Source organism: Ammospiza caudacuta, chromosome 1 (assembly GCF_027887145.1).
Source record: "Ammospiza caudacuta isolate bAmmCau1 chromosome 1, bAmmCau1.pri, whole genome shotgun sequence".
NCBI lineage: Eukaryota > Metazoa > Chordata > Aves > Passeriformes > Passerellidae > Ammospiza > Ammospiza caudacuta.
Genome location: NC_080593.1, coordinates 2,692,411 through 2,711,082, shown reverse-complemented (window position 1 = coordinate 2,711,082; position 18,672 = coordinate 2,692,411). Strand labels below are relative to the sequence as shown.

General features: G+C 41.3%; 1 protein-coding gene across 1 annotated transcript; it reads right to left on the bottom strand.

Moving 5' to 3' along the window:
- Positions 1–3,327: 3,327 nt before the first annotated feature.
- Positions 3,328–18,672, bottom strand: LOC131566441 (meiosis-specific coiled-coil domain-containing protein MEIOC-like). Its single transcript, XM_058817755.1, has 8 exons — positions 18,635–18,672; positions 13,924–14,079; positions 11,981–12,082; positions 9,723–11,490; positions 7,013–7,141; positions 5,670–5,850; positions 3,718–3,879; positions 3,328–3,350 (listed from the first exon to the last, which is right to left on the bottom strand). The coding sequence occupies exons 1-8, from the start codon at positions 18,670–18,672 to the stop codon at positions 3,328–3,330; spliced, it is 2,559 nt and encodes an 852-aa protein (XP_058673738.1).

Sequence of the window (18,672 nt, the reverse complement as noted above, 5' to 3'; positions counted from 1 at the left end):
GCAAAGACAAATATTCAGTTTAAAAAGGATAAAAATGCAGTTTGGGAATTAAAGTCACCCATTCCTGAAAAGGCAAAACAAGCAGCATGAACTTAAATAATCTCCTTGCATGCTGCTCTAATGGAAATAACAAATGAATAGCAATTTCTGAGTTTTAGTTTATATAAATAGCATCAGAGCAACTTAACTGCCAGACGGACCCTGTGGGTACAGAAAAACAGAAGTACAAAACCTATAACCAGAAAAAAAAAAAAAAAAAGTTAAAAAATAAAGTAAAAAAAATTAAGAGCTGTTCCCTGCTGCAGGCCTCCCTTCTGGGAATTAATGAGGTTGAATCACCAAAAACCTTCAGTTATTAACACAGAATACAGAAATAATTGTAATTTTTAAGTCTATGTTGCACTGGACTTCCAACAACTAAAGCATTAAAGATTCACTAGCAACTATCAAAAAGCACCCTGATAATAATCCTGACTCAAAAAGGGACAACTGAGTGTTAAATTTATTTAAACTGGAGCAATCCAGTGTCCCTGCCACCAGGACTGGCTACAACTCTGCCACTTTCTTCAGCTCACCCCCAAAATTTAAAAAGTATAAATCAAAATAGGGAAAAAATCTCAAATAATTAAATCTCATGAAAGTTGAGTGCAGGGGGGGAGGTGGGAAAAAGGGGGAATAACCTGAATTTTACCTGATAGCTTCTCAAAAGGAGGAAGGGCATTTCTTTCCTGTCTCTAAACATCAAACCTAACTCCAAACCAAAATCACCTCTTTGGCTTAAATGTGACCCAAACCTCAATTCTGCTTTCCCTGAAGTCAGTAAAATATGAATACAATCAGTTCCTAAACCCACAAGCATTATAACTTGTGCTTATCCACACCAAAAACTCAGTGCAAGACTTGTAGAATTTGCACCTTGCTGCCAAATTAAACACAAGGCAGCAAAAATGATGTTCTGACAGAGCTGCTGCAACTCCAGGTGTTATTGTACAAAATAAAGTGTTATTTTACAAAATAAAGTGTTTTTTTTCCCTAAAAATACAAGAAGTTTTGTAATAAAACAACAGAAATGGAGCATTCTGAAATTAGGAATTGAAGACAACTTATTCTAGGTCTGGTGCTGTCCATAACCAACCCATTTAAAGAAAAGGGTAGTAAAAAATTATTAAAACTTATTTTTGTAAATAAAACCTTATTTTTGTTTGCAGAGCTGGAGTTTTTGTGAAGAAAAGTGAGTGAGGCCAAGTGACAGAGGAGCATTTGCAGGGCATGAGCAGGAGCACCTGACCCAGCACATGACCCAGCAGGACATTCCAGAGCCCAGAGCTCCTTCAGGAGCCCAACCTGCAGCAGCTCCTGAGTGCAATTAACATAATTAACAATACGAGCTGATTGCAGTCACGTGGAACCCTTCAAAATGCCATTTTTAAAGAGAAATTGGAATCAGAAGTGACCACACAGCTTTTTTTAACACTCTGGAAAAATGAGATTGTTAAAGGCACATTAACTATGAGCTAATTAAGATCATTAATTAACACAATAATTAAGTAGTACAATATGAACCAATTATACTCTAAACATTCACCACTACAAAACAACCCTGGTTGCGTAAACAGAAAAAAACCCAAGATCCAGACTCTGAAATTCTGATTTCCTGCCAGCACAGCAATGGTAAATTAATTTTAATTTGGGTAATTAAACTCCCAAATCACCCACAAACTGAGATACTACAAACTCCACTTTTAAGCTGTGCAGCACAATCAGTTTTACAAACGTAGATTGACCCTTCTTAAATTAGTTTGTGCAAATAAATTCCATGTACACAGAGAGAAAACACACTAAAATAACCCTGGTACCTGTTTTTTAGGCTAAGGCTTGGAATAATCTTTTAAGTAGAATTCACTTTTTTTTTAAAGGGGAAAAACATAATTTTGCTACACTAATGATCTGATTTCTATCTACTTTTGTTTTTAAACTTCACTCAGTGGATTACAGTGAGGCCTGGGTAAATTTTAGCTACAAAATCTCCAGCCCTCAACAGAGTTAAGGATGGCACTACTGAGACAAAATCTGCTCTAGAAACATCCACAGATCCAGAACTACACAACTGCATTTGGAACAAGTTTGCAAGCACAAATATATATGTGAACAGTTCTATAATTACCCACAAAAATGTCAAATTTGACAGCGAACACATGACATGAAAATCTTCATTTTTGTCCTTCAAATTTTGCTTATATCCCCACCTTAATTCACTTTTAACCCAAGAACTGCCCTCCAAAACTGTTCATTAATATCCTGATACTCAAGAACTTTAATTATTAGTACATGTTAGGAGACTGTGGAACAGTAAGACAGTTGTTAAAGCATTAAAATATTCCTAAATGCCCTAAGATCACAGCTTGGATTAATTTTTCTTCACTAGTTTTCACCCTGAACAACCACACTCTGATTGTCTAAGCCACACAATGGAGACTAATTAACAGCAATTAACTATATTAAACCTTCCACACCAAAAAAATAATCAGTGAAAGAGCTTTGGTAACCTAGTACATAATTAGGTTTGTGTAAATATTTTGCAAACATCCCTCTCCCAAAAAACCCCTATATACCACGTGTATATTTATATAATAATATACAGAGTTCCTGAGTAAATCCTTAAATCTGACTATTCAGAAGATTTGGCAAAATATTTAACTTCATATTACTAAAATAGATTTTTAAAATAAACATTCAATGAAGGCATTAAAATAAATAGGGAATGTGCCTGAAAAAAATATAGTACCAAGAACATATATTAGTAACAAATAATAGTTTTTTTATATGCAAGTGCATACTATGTTATATTGTTACTGGTTTTAACCCCACTGAGGAACCAAGAAATCTAATTTCTAATCCTGAGCAAGTTGTCTAACACCTGCTAATGTGCACTTCCACGCAGTTCACACTGCAAAGCTACAAAAATCCACTTTTTTAGTGGAAAAACCAAAGTGGACAATTCCATGGAAAAGCTCAGCTCATAATGGTTTTGCTGGAAACTGAACTGGCAGCACAAAACCAGCACTGAACACTGATTATTCCTGTCAAACAGAGATAACCTGTCCCAAAAAACACCACCACAGCAGCATGGATTGCTCCTGACACAGTGATGAGGTGCAAACTACTCAGTGATCACTTTGGCTCCGGAAAGAACTACATACACATGGTGCAAAAAATGAAAATAAAACAAACCCTGAATGACTACTGAGTACCTTTAAATATCCTAAATTGTCTCATTAGCCAAAAAAAAAAAAAAAAGAGAATTTAGTTTTTCCAGATTCTGGTTGCTCAGGTCCTGGCTGGGCTCAGAGCTGTGGGTAAGCACAGGAGGAAAGCTCAGCTCTTGTTCAGCTTCCCTAAAATGAAAATTTATCAGCAGCAGACACCTGCAATATTCAACTGCATCAATACCACTACAAACTGTGTCTCCACACCAGAACCACAGCACCACAACTGCAGCATTGACCAGGCACCTTAATTAACCCTTTTTTTTTAAATTAACCCCTTCCTGACATCCAGTGAAATCCACCTCTGGCGGTGCTGGGCAGGACCTGAGACCTTCCCTCCCCATCCTCGGCTTTCCATTTATTATCGGCGATTATTCCAAAATCTTCCTCTCTTCCTCAGCTTTTCCCCTTCCTCTGCTTTCCTGCTCCAGGCTGCTTTTCTCCTGGTTGCTTGTGCTTGAAGGACGAAGCTCTGGCAGGAGGAGTTGTTGGTTTTCAGGTCCAGCAGGAGGGGCTTTGGGCAGGGTCAGCTGCAGCGCGCACCAGAGCGCGGTGCGAGTTGCGCGCGTGGCTCCAGCCAGGGCTCGCAGGGCAGCTGCCAGGGCCAGCACATCTGCAACACAGGGAAACCTCATCAGGGGACAAGCCTGGAAATGTTATTACCAGCTTTTGGTTTCTATGATGGGATCTTTGGTGTCAAGATGACCCTGAGATGTTGGAAAGTCTCTTTTTCCCAGGTCCGAGATCAAAGAAGAAGACTGAATTCCTTGGCTGTCATTCTCAAGGTTGTTTATTCTCTGTTATCTATAAAATTCTCTCTGACCTGCTGAGATCTGTCTGGCAGGTTGGTTCATGGCACATTGACCACCTTCAGGGTGGTGTTTACTTTATTTACAATAATTTCCCAATACCTATCACCTATGTTAGACAGTCTGTCTCTACTCTAAACCAATCCAGAAGTGTCACCATCACAGCAGAAGATGGAGGCCAAGAAGAAGGAGAAAGACAGGATTCCTCCATCTTGCCTCTTGAACCCCCATTCTAAATCCCCCAAAATTCTACTTTTTCACCCTGTGACAAATTCCCTATCATTCTACTCAAACTCTTGTGGCTTGTAACTCCTGGCACAGAGGTGGTGATTGTTTCCATGGGCTAAAATCAAAGGTACAGGTGTTTGTGACTCCGTGCCAAGGGCTCTGAGTCCTCTGACAGGGTCTGGAGCCCTCCAAGGCAGTCAGAGGAATGTCCTGGGTCAGGACTGAAGGCACTTGAGACAATAGCTCATGATTAGACTTACATGTTCTTTATTTCTTATCTACGTCACAGTCTCACAGCAGTGAGTTCTGCAGCCTTTCATTAACAAGGCACAAAATGGCCAACTATCTCTTGGTACAATGTCTTTTAAGGATAAACTGTCCAATTAAGAAATGAAATCTAAATTATTTTTATTTTTAACCAAATAACTAATCACTCAAAGTCTGAAATATTTGCATTAAATCTAATCATAATCATCCACTTAACCACTGTGTCCTACTATTCCTGCCTGGCCAAGAACCTTCCTTCTACTATTCCTGACTCACGCTTGGAGTTAAAAAGTCACATGGAACTTTTAGGAGTTATTTTAAAAATTAGTTTGCATATAGGACTAGTCTTTTAAGGGCACAACATTTTACATTCATTTTACATTTTAATTTTTGACATCTGAATTGCAAAAGCAAAACATTTTGCTTCTCTTTCCAGCTTATCACAAGAGCAGCTATTCCCCAGCCAAAGGAACTTCACTGTCCACTTCACTTCAGCACTAAGGAGTGAATTCCTCTTTTGTTCTGAGAACCAGGTATTTTCTGAAGAAAAATAATATCATCTTTAACCTCAAACTATAAATTGCCACATTTACTGCTGCTACAGATTATTCTGGCTTTACTTCAACAGAATTTGGGAAACCTGGAATGTCATTCCTGGTGGGTTTGTGATTTAGGTAAGGTAGACAATTGTTCTGCACAACACTGGCTATTTTATTATTTTATAAGCATAAGAGAAAAGAAAGTTTAGCCATACCAGGAAATAATTCTACCTGCTTAAAAATGAGCACATTTTTGCTTTTAGGACAACCACTTATGGTTATATAACGTGACTGAAGTTTTTACAAAAACTCTCCCTAATCAAGAGAATAAAATAGCTTTTTTTTAAATAGTAACAGGAAAACAACAACAACAACAAAACAATAGAACTCAAAGTAAGTTAAAGTCTTAAAATTACCAACAAAATTAAAATGTATTTGCAAACTTCCTTGCTGAAGTGACAAAAATTGCTGGGTATTCCAAATTTACATTTTTATGTGGAACATACCCACAATTAAACCCTTGGAAAAGCTCTGAGGGCTGCAGGAATGGGCAGCATTACCTTTCTCATTGTTGCAGCGTGGCCCCCTGTGACTCCGGGGGTTTGCAGCATTCCCAATCTCATCCTTCCGACGTGCCTGGGTCACCTGAATGGCTTCCAGGTGCAGCTCCAAGGTCCTGGAGATGTTCCTGTGCAGGGGAGCACCACAGAGCCTCTCCATTCTTCCTATCAGTGCGAGCACCTGGCAGAAAACTCAAGTTATTGTTTCATGTCCTTGCTTGCTGTACAAATGTAACTTTTCTACTTTCAAACTTTGCAGCTGCTCTAAGTTCTCTGAGGCATGCTCTCACAGATTTCTAAAAGTCTTATCTTTACTATTTCCCACAATCCCCCCACTCCCAAATGTAGTAAATACCCTCACAAAGATCAAACAGCAACAGGACATCCCTTCATTATACAGAAACCTCTCCCCATATGAAAGAAAGATGTACTGTCCCAGTAGGGAGCAAAACCAGAAGCAGATCTTTAATAGAGACCATGTCAAAACCCATCATTCCACAGAAAACTAATAACCCTATTTAAATTAATCAGTAAACTTTATCAAAAAAAAACCCAAAAACCTAAGTACCCTTGAAAATTTAGTAAAACAACAATTACAAAAAAAAAAATCACATCACACCCACAAATAGTTCTGTATTCATCATCCCCAAAAAGACTTCTAACTCCTAGAGATTACTTCAAAACCTAAACAAAACCAAGAAAGCAATCAAAAACATGACACCCCTCCAACCTAGATTTCCTTCTCTATCAATAACTCCAAGAAACTAACCTCTGGTTAGCTTCAATTTAAAAGACTATCCTCATAGGTTAAAAGACAACTGTTCTCATCAATTTAAATGACTGCTTTCTCAACATACCACTCCATCCAAAAAACCATCCCAAAGTTCACCTTTTCAGTTCACAGAATTCACAGAATCACTGGGTTGGAAGAGACCTTAAAGATTACAGAGCCCAACGCAGGCCCCAACACCTCAACTAAACCCTGGCGCTGAGCTCCACTGATCAGTTCTATCAGTGAACTCAACCACCAGTTCCAAAAGAGAACCACTACAAAACCACCAAACCCACTAAGGTTGATGAGTAAACCAACAAATCCCAGATTTGTTGATGAATAAACAAACAAATCCCAGGAGAAGTGCAGGAGTGCAGGCGTACCCAGGCACACTCACGGGCCTGGTCGGTGAGCAGGCGATCCACATGGGATGGAACTCAACCGCCAGTTCCAACTATCAGCCAAAGAAAACCACTACAAAACCACCAAACCCACTGCTGCTGATGAACAAACAAACAAATTCCAGATTTGTTAATGAATAAACACACAAATCCCAGGACTGCAGGCGTACCTGGGTGCGCTGGCGGGCCTGGTCAGTGAGCAGGCGATCCACGCGGGATGGATTCACAGGGAGCCGTGGCACAGGGCTGGGACTGGAGATAGACTGCCCTGGGAAGTGCCTTGCAAGGTCAGCCTCAGCCTGAAAGGGAAATAATTTGTCAGTGTGATGGTTTGAAGTGAGTACAGTGTGCTCAATCTGGTTTTGGCGCTGTTTGGAATTTTCAAGTGGATTAGGAGTGAGGGCCCGATCGGCTTCTGAGGGCATTGACAGAAAAACATTCCCAAATATCACAGGATCCCAGAGTGGTTTGGGTTGGAAGGGATCTTAAAGCTCATCTTATTCTACCCTCTGCAATGAATGCCTTCCACTATCCCAGGGTGTTCCAAGCCCCATCCAACCTGGCCTGGGACACTGACAGGGATCCAGGGGCAGCCACAGCTTCTCTGGGCATCCCATGCCAGGGCCTGCCCACCCTCACAGGGAGCAAATTCCATCCTTTTTCCATGAGGAGAACACTAAACCACTGTTGGTTTAATCCCAAGCTCCCTGAATGTAGATTTGCAACAGAATGATTTGGGTTGAGAAAGGACCTGCAAACTTCCACTATCCCAGGGTGTTCCAAGCCCTGTCCAGCCTTGGACACTTCCAGGGATCCAGGGGCAGCCACAGCTTCTCTGGGCACCCTGTGCCAGGGCCTCAGCACCCTCACAGTAAAACTTTCTTCCCAAATCTAATCTAACCCTGCCCTCTTTTGGTTTGAAGTCATTCCCCTTGACCTGTCACTACATGCCCTTGTCAGAAGTCCCTCTCCAGCTTCCGTGCAGGAATATTTCTCTAATTCAGCTCTCCCTCAGAGTTCAACACCTCTCACTGCTTGTCTCAAATGTCACATATTAAGATTATTAAGAAAAAAAAACCAACCAAAACCAGGCGATAACAGCAACATAAATCACATCTCAAATGCATTAGGATGAAACTCCATTTAGCAAAAACTGATACCAGCACTTGAACCCAGAAGATATTTTTCTTTAACAAAGAAAATCTTTAACACAACAGCCAAGCTTCCACTGAGAAAGAGTGGCTTAGCCAGGGTCTAACACAGACAGTGACTAAACATCACCAAATCTATTTTTGGATAGGAAATTCTGACACTTAAGTAAGAAAGACACAGCTAGCAGTAGATTCCTTATCTCATTCCTTCTCCAGGGTACCATGAATGTAAGAGAGAGGGGTCAGGTGCTGCACTCAAGGCTAAGTCCATATTTGTGCATATTTGTACTAAAAGTATGTGGTGACGTCCTTCTCTTTTTGCTTCACTTATTATTATTTACTACATTATTACTTGTTAGTAATTATAATTTTATTATTATTATTTTGTCCCTGCCTGACCTAACATGGATTACAAGAGCTGACTCCCCCTGCACTCATCATCTGAGGAATCTGAAAGGCATCCAGAAAAAAATAATGGATGGAGAAAAGGTCATGGAATCGTATAATGACACCAGGTAATTAAGAATTACAGTTAATAAGCAATTAAGTAAACTACGTGCACATTTAATATTGCACATTATTCCTGACTTGTGGAAATGCTTTAAATGTGAGATCCCTAGAAAAGTGGGGTTTATCAAAGGAGACAGGTAGGCTGTGACCCCAAAGCAGCTGCAAGGAACAGGTTTCAGAGAGCTAAAAGGGCTGAGTGATTAAACAAGACAGAGAAAATTACATAAAATCCCAGGAGGAGTTTCTCTCTCCTTGCAGTCATTCTCTCCTGAGGAATGTGGTTTGGCTGCAGGAATGGGAGCCAGGCTGTGGCTTGGAGGACTGAGAACAGTTTCTATTCTGTAACCACAAACCACCCTGAGAAACCCTGAACAGCTCACTGGGATAAAACTGGAACACTTGGAATGGACCAGAGCAAGGGGTTAATTAAGCCCCTTTGATTAATGAGTATGGGGGTAAACAACCCTCCTTTCATGATGAAATAAAAAGCAGGAGACAAAGACTATGAGGTGGTCTTTGTAAACAACTGAAAACAGGAGACAAGCACTGGATCAAGAACCATCCCTTGCTCACTTCCAGAGCATTCCTGGAAGGCCAGACAGGCAGAGAGGAGTCTTGTTTGAAGGCATCCATGAGAGAACAACACAGGCACCTCCATTCACAATTCCAGAAGTCCATCAGCAAGGCCCCACAGCTGATGATTGAAAGAAAAAGAAGTTTTCCAGGTCAAGCCTGCTCAGACACCTTTATCCAGTGATCAGGAGGCTTCTCACACATGGGAGTAGCACCCAGTGCATTATTAAAATCAGGGATTATGGCCAATTTATTTTCTGAGACCTGGCATGGAATTCAGGTATTTGACTCCTCTTGGGAAAGCTCTTCCTCCCTCTTTGGAGCACAGAGTTTTCATTCCCAAGTGCAATACCCTCATTATCAGTGTGATGCTCCCCTTGCCAACAGTTCTGGAAGTGAGTCTAAAGCAGGAAAGTGACTGTAATGAGAGGAGCATAAACTGAAATTCCCTTTGGGAACAAAAAAAATATTGTAGGTTTTCTCTACAGACACACAGAGAGTGCCCGGGACTAGTTACTTCATTTTCTTTCTTACTACTTTACTACAAGAAGAAAAACCCCAACAAACCAAAGAAGAAACACCATAAAACTTTCTCTCTTAAAACCAGCCCAGTATTTATCAGGAATCACCACCAGCTGCGTTTTACCTTCTTCCTCTCCTTCTCCAGAGCTCTCCACTGCTCGTGGCACTCCTCCAGGTGGATGTGGAGCTCGTTAGCGGGGCCACTGCGGCTCCTGGGAGGCCTGAACTTGTTAAATGGGGCTGGGAAGGCAAAGCAGGGGGCAGAGATTTCCCCAGGGAAGAGATCACTCATGAAGGGACTCAAGGGGTTGAAGTCGTCGCAGTGAAAAAGATCAACGAGGTCCGAGAATGGAAGCGGCGGCGGAGGGAAACTGAAAGCGTTTGCTGGTGGAAACAGTTGGTGATTAAATGGAGGGAAGCTGGGATTTTGTTTAAAATCAGACATGAATGGGAAGGAAGGAAGCAGAGATGGGTTGATGAAATCTGACAAGCTGCCACCGCTCTGCTCGTGCTTCTTCGGGAACACGTGCAAGGTCTGGTGGTTTGGGGCCGTAGATCCCAAATGAGGGATCCAATTCCTTCTGCCTCTTCTGTCATCTTTACCGCCACTTTCCTGGCTCTGCCTCTTTGGGAACCTGTGATATTTCTCAGCATGGTCTTCACCTGCAGCCTTCTGCTGCACAAGCCAGTCGGGTGAAAATTGAACGGGGAATTTGCGGCGCCGCCCGTCCTTGTTCACCCCAGCACCCTCCTGGGACCTTCCAATGGGTCTCATCTGCTTCTGGCTCTCTGGGATGAAATGAGGAACCCCCAGGTGACTGGAAACTCCATTTGATGTCTGTAACCTCCCATCTTTCCTGGGAGGGAGGGTGGGAAGGAGCTGGGAGTAAAAGGGGGGCTGTGTGAAAGGCTGGTGGGTGGGAGAGCCCCCAGACATGGTGGAAACCCCTGATGAGGACTGGGGGCTCGTTGCCATTTGTTTTCCATATGGAATTTCAGATGCAGCAGCTGCCAGACTGTTCCCATCCAGCCATGCACACCCCTGGTATGAGGAGTAATTCCCATTTTGCACAGTGTTTTTCACAGATAAATCATATTCAGCTGCTTGAGGAGAGCTTTCCTTAGGGCCCATATGCACTTTACACTCATTATTATTAAAAGCATCCCCCACAATAAAGCCACAATGGCCATTTTGCACATGGCTTTCCTGGGGTTTCCTGCCTGTTTCTCCAGAAAATGGATTTTCCTTAGGGGGTGGGTTGAAAAAATGAAGGGATGGATGGACGGGTGACTGCAGTTTGTGAGCAGCTGGGAAGTTCTCATATCTCTTAGAGAACAGGTGGCTGTCCTGGGGTACTTTATCCCAAGAGTTATCACCAGGCTGATTGGAAAGATCAGGGGAATACTTAGTTTGTCCTTGAGCATTATTTTTCAGTGCTTTTCCTCTTTTCCAAAACTCCTTCTGGGTGCTGGGGTTTTCTTTCATCCTGTTCCGAGCAGAAAAAGGGCTAAAACTGGACCCACATTTTTCATAATCTCCATTTAACCTCCTGTGGTCATAATGCTGGTTCCAGCCCCCATTTGGGAAGGAAAACCCTTCCTGGGGAGCTGTGGTGCTGTTCTGCAAGGAGGAATTTTCAGGGTTCTTCAGGGCATTGCTGGGATGAGCACAGGGAGAGAGCCAAGACTCGAGGAGCTGAAGGTCCCCCAAACCTCTGTGCAGCATCTCCACCTCAGGAGGCTCCTGCAGGGGTTCCTGGTGGCAGCTGGAGCCCAGCAGGGTGGGAAAATCCTTGGGTTGGACCCAGTGCTGAGCCGGCAGCCCTGGGAACTCCCCATTGCTGCCCAGATCAGGTGCCCACACAGCAGGGAACAAACTTGGCAGAGAATTCCTGGAACAGAGTTAAACCAACCTCCCATCAGGATTTAAAACATTTCTTGCTTTAAAATAACTCACACATCATGCACAGCTCTCCTCAAAAACAGGAGGAATATTCCCACAGCAGCTGAGCAAGTGCTCTGTGAAATCTCATCACCCACACTGTTTATTCTGCACATTCAGAAATGCAGAGTTTATTTGGACTTATTAAATATCTCAGATTCCACTGTGTTCTGTCAGCTCCCTACTGGTTAAAATTAATTATATTTTTCCCCCTCTTCAAATGCTGTAAAGCTGATGGAAAACTTGTTAAAATTTGCATTTTTAACAGTTCGGTATTGTTTTTTATACCCGCAAATGAAGTAAAAACACTTCCACATTTTAAGGGGATTTGAAAGGCTGTCATTACTCAAATTAATTAATTAAAAATCTCTATCATATATGTGTGACAATGGGCATAAAAACCAGCACAGGAATTGTAAGAACCCTCAAAAAAAACTCACCAATCTGTAGCTGGCTCTGGCTTGTTTGGCTCCTCTAAAATGCTCGACACCAACCCAAACACATCAGGCCCATTGCCAGAGTAAGAAAGATTTATTGGTGCCCTGAAAAAAACAAAACAAAACAAAAAAAAAAAAACAAAACAAAAAACAAAAAAAACCCAGAGTAAAAGTGTTAAGTAAGTAAAACTTATTAAAGTTTTCTCCTAAACAAAACAGGCAAAAAAGATCAAACCTTTATCTTGGCAGCATTTTTTTTAGTTCTGAATTTATTGTATCCTCAGCATCCCTCTACAGAAATCCCTTCCTGCATTTGTGAATTCTACTGCCCAAGTGAAGTAGAATTATTTTCCTTCTTTCTTTACCAGAGACTTTCCAAGCAACAAAAATTTCCCTTTCTTTCCAAGGGAAAAAAAAAAAAACTGTTTCATGAACATTCCTTCAAACCTTGACTGTCTTGTTTAGAGCATAAATAGAATCACTACTCTCAAAGTCTGGAGCACTCTAATTTACCTACTGCCAAATAATTCAAAACTTATTATGTAATCTCCAAAAAATAATTTATTCGTAAGGTATATATACTTGAACCACTTTTCAATCCCCTTCTGGACAGGTCAAAATTTTACTAAATATTTCTGGTAAACACTCAAGGTTTCCAACAATCTTTAAACAAACGCAACTTTTTACTTCTAGTGCAAGATGAGATTTTCATGGAGTTGTTTGTAGTAACTCCTGACTCTTCCTCACAATTGAATTACAAAGCTCTCCTTCCCTCTATCCTCATTATTTTGCTCCAATAAACTTCCCTTCCTTCCTCACCTTTCAGGGTTCTTGAAGATCTGAGATTTTCTGGTCCCACCTTACCCAAGGCCCCTTGGCTGCCACACAATTGCTCACTGACTTTGCTGATTAACAGAGACCATAAAATTTGGACAAACTCATATTAAAAAAAAAAAAATCACATTTTTCATCTCAGTGAGAATCACACCCTGCTGCCTTTTCAGACCTCACCGGTTTCACCTCTAACTCAGTCCCTGATTTACCCCATGATTGCTCAGTTTCCTCTCCAAGGAACCTGAATTTAATTTAGGATGCTCAGAAGTGCAAAGGTTCTTGAAAATGTTCTGTGAATGCAGAACTGATATTTGATAACCAGATCTTTTATGTGCTTTGGTCAAATAGCAAAGTTTTTTCTTTTCTTTTTGTTCTTTTTTTTTTTTAAGGGAGGCCTCAAGGAATTTTGAATATCCACAGGCTCAGAATGGGTGTAGACATGAATTAACCCAATAATTTATATGAATTAACCCTAATTCCAAAACTTGTTTATTTTTTAAAGCTAGCTTGCAATAATCTAAAGGCTGCTTTAAGAAAATACCGTATACTTTATTTAGCAAATTGCCACTCTTTGATTAAAATTAACTCTCACAGCTGACACCAAAGCTGTGATCTTTTATTCAAAAATACACCTCACTCTGACATTTCCCACTGAAAACCAGCAAAAAAAATTAAGGTTTTTTGCAATCCATCATCTTATTTAACTGTTTCCTTTCAGCACCTTGTGAGCCAGTGGACTCCACTTTCTGCTCAGCTCAGATTTTGCCTTTCTTATTAAGCAAATGATACAAAAAATGCAGTGAGGTATTAGAAATGCTCATTAAAAGAGCATTTTCTCATCAAAAGTTGCTGTGTCAGTCTCTATCACCCAAAAAAAAAGTTTCTATCACCCTCCAAAAAAGGCAATATTCGGTCACTGTCACTTGGCTTTAGGATGAAAAAACAAACCCCACACACCTTTTTTTCACAACCTCAGTAATAACCACAACAGAGCAAAGGAAACCTGCTGAATCTCCAGAGATGCCTGAAACTCTCCCAAAAGAATCCAGAATTTGTTCTGTAACACAAGAAGTGACCCAGCGGCCCCAAGGCCCCAGCAGGGATGCTGATACCTTTTTTTTGGGCACTCCTGGAAGGCATTTTGGGATCCAAAATCCTCAGCACACCCCAGGCAGTCCCTGCACAGCTGGGAGGGCTCTGGGGGCGTGGGGGGACTGGGGACTGTTCCGAGGAATGGGGAGAACAACTGGGTGTCCATGGTTTGCCTCCTGCAGGGAACAGAGAAAAAAAAAATGTTATTTAATATTAGATGTTCATCCAGTGAGCAGGAAAGGCAGCAAAGCAAAGCTTTGCTTTTGTTTCCTGAAATAAATGAATTTTTCAGCACTGCGTAACGTAACCACGACAAAAGGATCAAGTCTAAATCACGTCCCTCCCTTGCCTTACACTAACCCAAATCTGTCCTCCAAAAATAAATATGCATAAAATAAACGCAATAAATAAATAGAGTTGACTTACTGCACAGCAATAGGAATTCTCCACAGGTTTCACATTTTAGGTGTTGGTGTGGCACCTTCACAGCTCTATGAGACTGGGAATGCACCTGTGCCAGGCAAACACATCCCCTCTGGAAAACAAGAGCCATCATCCCTGTTACACCCCAAAAAACACAAAATATTCCAGTGAAGAAGGGAGAGGCATCTGGGAACTCCACAGAGCAAAATGTGGGTAAAGAAAAGTAACTCAGTACTGCTGCAGAAAGGAATATTACAAATAAATTATTTCTTCCAAGGTTATTTATGCCAAGAAAAACTGGAGCAGATGGTATTTGAGGCCTCTTCAAACCTGGAATTCTCTGAATTTAATTTACTATTAATCCTTGGCCTACTGAAAGCTGTCCCAGACCCAGATCTCCATTCCTGGAGATTTTCTGGAAAGGTTGGACAGAAATATTCTCTGGTCATGTGTGTTTTTACCAAGAGCAGGGCAGAACAACTCTGCAGTGAATAAATTTATTTTAAATAAATAAATAAAAACTTTACACAAGTTTATCACTTGCTACAAACTGATTTTGCACACCCAAACCAATCCCTATTAAATAACAAAATTAGAGGCATTAAGACCTCAAGGAGACCACACAAATATCCTGTAAAATTCCATATAAACAGCATGGAACATATGAACAGCCTGGCAGTGTTTATTTAACCAAATATTAGGTTAAATAAATGCTAATATTAGGCCAAAATCCCACAAGAATTTAGCAGCACACCCACAGCCCCTGGTCCTGTTTGGGCTACCAGGGAGCAGCAGACAGAGAGAAATCCCTGCTCCTTGGCCAGAGAATAAAACACTTGTGCACAGATTAAAAATAGGATGCGTAACAAATGGATTCATGTTTTATTTCCAGAGCCATTCATCACTGCTGATGGGAGCTGTGTCTAAAGCCCAGGAGAAGAGGGACTTCATGTACCCTAGATAAGGCTCAGTGCTTCCACAACACTGGAGCCTGTCCTTCCCCCCAGGCAAACACTGAATTCTCCTCAGGGGTTTACAGAGGAACCACTAACAAGCTGCAGGGGAAAAAAAAAAAAAAAAGGGATGGAAACTCAGAATTAAAAAGCAATTAATTAAATTAGTTAAATTTAACTCAAAAAATCAGAGTTTAAAAGCAATTAATTAAATGCGGCCTTAAAAAAAAAAAAGAGGGGGAAAAAATCAAATTATTTCATTTATTCCCCTGCAAATCCCAGGAAAGCCACTGGTCTTAATAAATCACCATCAAAAACAACAATAAAAAACTACATCTAAACCCAGACAGGTGTGGTGGACTAATTTTTTCATTCAAACAGTGAAGGAACAGACAAAAAAACTATTTACCAACACCATTCACTATTTCCAAAAGCCTCAAGCAGTTCCTTGGACTTAAATTCTCTGCCAAAGTTTCTTTTGAGGAGAAATACATGAGCACAACCTCATCAGTAAAATGTTAATATTTCAGGTATAAATTTATACAAAATTAAACAGCATGAAAGCTATTAGACATTGATATTGTTGTGGTATTTGTGACAAGAAAAAAGGAGAGATTTACATCAGATGTGAAGAGAAAGTTGTTTCCTGTCAGGGTGGGGTGGCCCTGGCACAGATTCCAAGAGAAGCTGTGGCTGCCACATCCCTGGAAGTGGCCAAGGCCAGACTGGAGCAGCCTGGGACAGTGGGACATGTCCCTCCTCATGGCTGGGGGTGGAATGAGATGATTTTTAAGGTCTCTTCCAACCCAAACCATTCTGGGCTTCTGTGATCTGCAAGATCAGTGAAAGATGTGTCTGAGACATTTTCCACATAGAGGATTCTCCCAGATGGGGCAGCTGGAAACAGAGACCTGAACCCTGTGAAAATCCTCTCTCAGCCAGGATTCCACAGCAGGAGACTGCCTGGAACCCTGATTATTGAGAATTTCAGATTTCTGTGCTGCCAGACCCCAAGAGAACACTGCACTGACCTGAGGCCGTGGAGAAGCTTCCAAAATGGAATGACAGAACTGGGATTGTGGGTGTGGAGTTTGGATAGAAGTGTGTGATATCACAGGGTGGGAAACTCAGAGTTTGAGGGTTTAGAATACAGTAATGGATATAAAGCAAGATGGAGGTTTGGGGTGGAGGCTGGTCCTTCTTCTTCACCTTCACCTTCCTCCTCCTCCTTCTTCTTCATCTTCTTTTCCAAGTCCCCGTTGCAGCCATGGGTGGTTGTTTATTGGGTTAAAAGTGAAAATAATTTCAGTGTCATTTCTTAATTGGACAGTTGATCCTTCAAAGGCCTTGCAGAGAGAGAGACTGGGCTCCATTTTTAGTTTGTTGGAGTGAAGTGCTGCAGAACTCAGGGTTTGTGAGACTGTGACAGAGATAAGAGCTGATAAACATCCGAGTCCCAACAAGAAATACCATCTCACACATTTAATCCTGACCTTGGCAGAAAAGAAGCAAAAGAATTGACAGACACTCCCATGTTGCTCCTCATCACTGGAAGGGTTTTGCTCCCAGAGTTGTCCAAAGCCCTGAAAGCAGTTCCAGACTCGTGGCTGTCATTCCAAGATGCCAGGAGCTGCTGGCAGAGCATGGGAGATCCCTTGGGCCACCGGGAAGGAGTTTTAGAAATTTTCCTGGAGAATCCTAAATTATGCCAGGGTTATGAACATCTGGGGGACTGGAACAGAATGATTTGGGTTGGGAATGGACCTGCAGGTTCCACCAGACCAGGCTGCTCCAAGTCCCAACGTCCAACCTGGCCTTGGGCACTTCCAGGGATCCAGGGGCAGCCACGGCTGCTCTGGGAAGCTGCTCCAGGGTCTCAGCACCTTTAGGAAGTTTTTCTCCTCTTTAGATGTCAGAAGAGCTTGTGGTTCATATCAGATTAAGAGTTCTCTGAGAAGATATTTTATAAGCTGAAAAATAACCTAACCACAGCTAAATATTGCTCCATTTTACAATCAGGAGAAACTGCTTTCACTGACATGAAATCCCACCTGACAGGGCTCTTGATTTTCCACAAAAGCATTAAAATTAGCCAAAAGCCTTTTTAGAATCAGTTACCCTAAAGCTGCAGGATCTCCCTGCCCCAGAGCACTGCAAGAACATCCCTGATAACAACAGCAAACAACAGCCCTGCAGCATTATCACACCCACACTGAGTGGATTCTGCTCTCACTCCTTGGCAGGGGAAGGATTTCCTGTTTATTCCTAGGGTTTTGTTTCTTGGCAGGATAAAACAAGCACAAAAAAACCACTGTTTTGTGGCTTTTTGAAGATTTTTAATAACTCCCACCTATGGATATCTTAATCTGTAGCACACAGGGACTGCCTGACTCATTCAGGGTGCACTGCCAGGGATTCTCTGAAACCACTGGGTAAAAAAATAAAATAATAAAAAAACCCAAAATAACCCAAATCTCTAAATTTCTTTTTTGGGTTTCCCAAGAAATGAACCAGCAGAAGTAAACAGGCAAAAAAAATATGCAAAAAAACCAAATTCAGGGAAGAAAATAGGTCAGTTATTCAGACCCCTTAATATCAGGGATAAAACTATAGAAATGGCAGATTGCTGAAGACTTCGCTCTAAATCCTGAACTCACATCATCAAAAAGATTTGTCACAGCAGCAAAAGGAAAGGATCCTTTTCAGCAGCCAAAGAATCAAGAAACTTTTTTTCTGAGGAAAATCCCAAGTCTGCCAGACCACTCTTAACTGGGTCAAAATCACCTTAAAAAAAAGCACCTTTTAAGGAGGGGGAACAAGGTGTGTGTGTGTGTGTGGGAATAAAAGTGAATAAAATAAATTTTAAGGTGTGTGTGAATAAATAAATAATAATAAAAATAGTAAATTAATAATCATAAATAAATTAAATTAATAAATTTATGAGGTGTTTGTTCAATACGTGGGTTCTGTTACCCAATTACAATTAAGAATATTCACAGGCTCACAGGCCATTTGTTTATTTTGTTTTAACACAAGAACCTAAATATTCATTTTATACCAACAAAGATTTTTAGGTTTGTTTTTTTTTTTTTTTTTGGGTGCATGGAAACTTCCAGCAGTTGTTCTTCAGGACTTTGTGGTGAGCCTGACAAAGCCAAGAACAGCTTGGAGGATCTGCTGGATTTCCATGACCAGAGGACGACTCTGACACAACCAGGGAGAGCTGCTCCACCTGCTCATTCAACATTCCCTCCAGGTGCTGAGGTTTTATGTAACATGGTTATTTACCATAAAACAAACCCCTCACCCAAGTTTTTATTTCTGCTGCCCTGCAAAAGCTCAGCTTTGGGCTCACCTGTGGCTGGCACTGCCCAGGGGTGGCACTTGGACCAT

Excerpts from the sequence above, each read along its gene's own strand:
- LOC131566441 (XM_058817755.1), bottom strand. The coding sequence starts at position 18,672 with ATGGTCCAAGTGCCACCCCTGGGCAGTGCCAGCCACAG. Across the intron at positions 14,080-18,634 it reads CTGGGCAGTGCCAGCCACAG|GAGGCAAACCATGGACACCC; the intron begins GTGAGCCCAAAG and ends TGTTCCCTGCAG. Across the intron at positions 12,083-13,923 it reads CAGGAGTGCCCAAAAAAAAG|GGCACCAATAAATCTTTCTT; the intron begins GTATCAGCATCC and ends TGTTTTTTTCAG.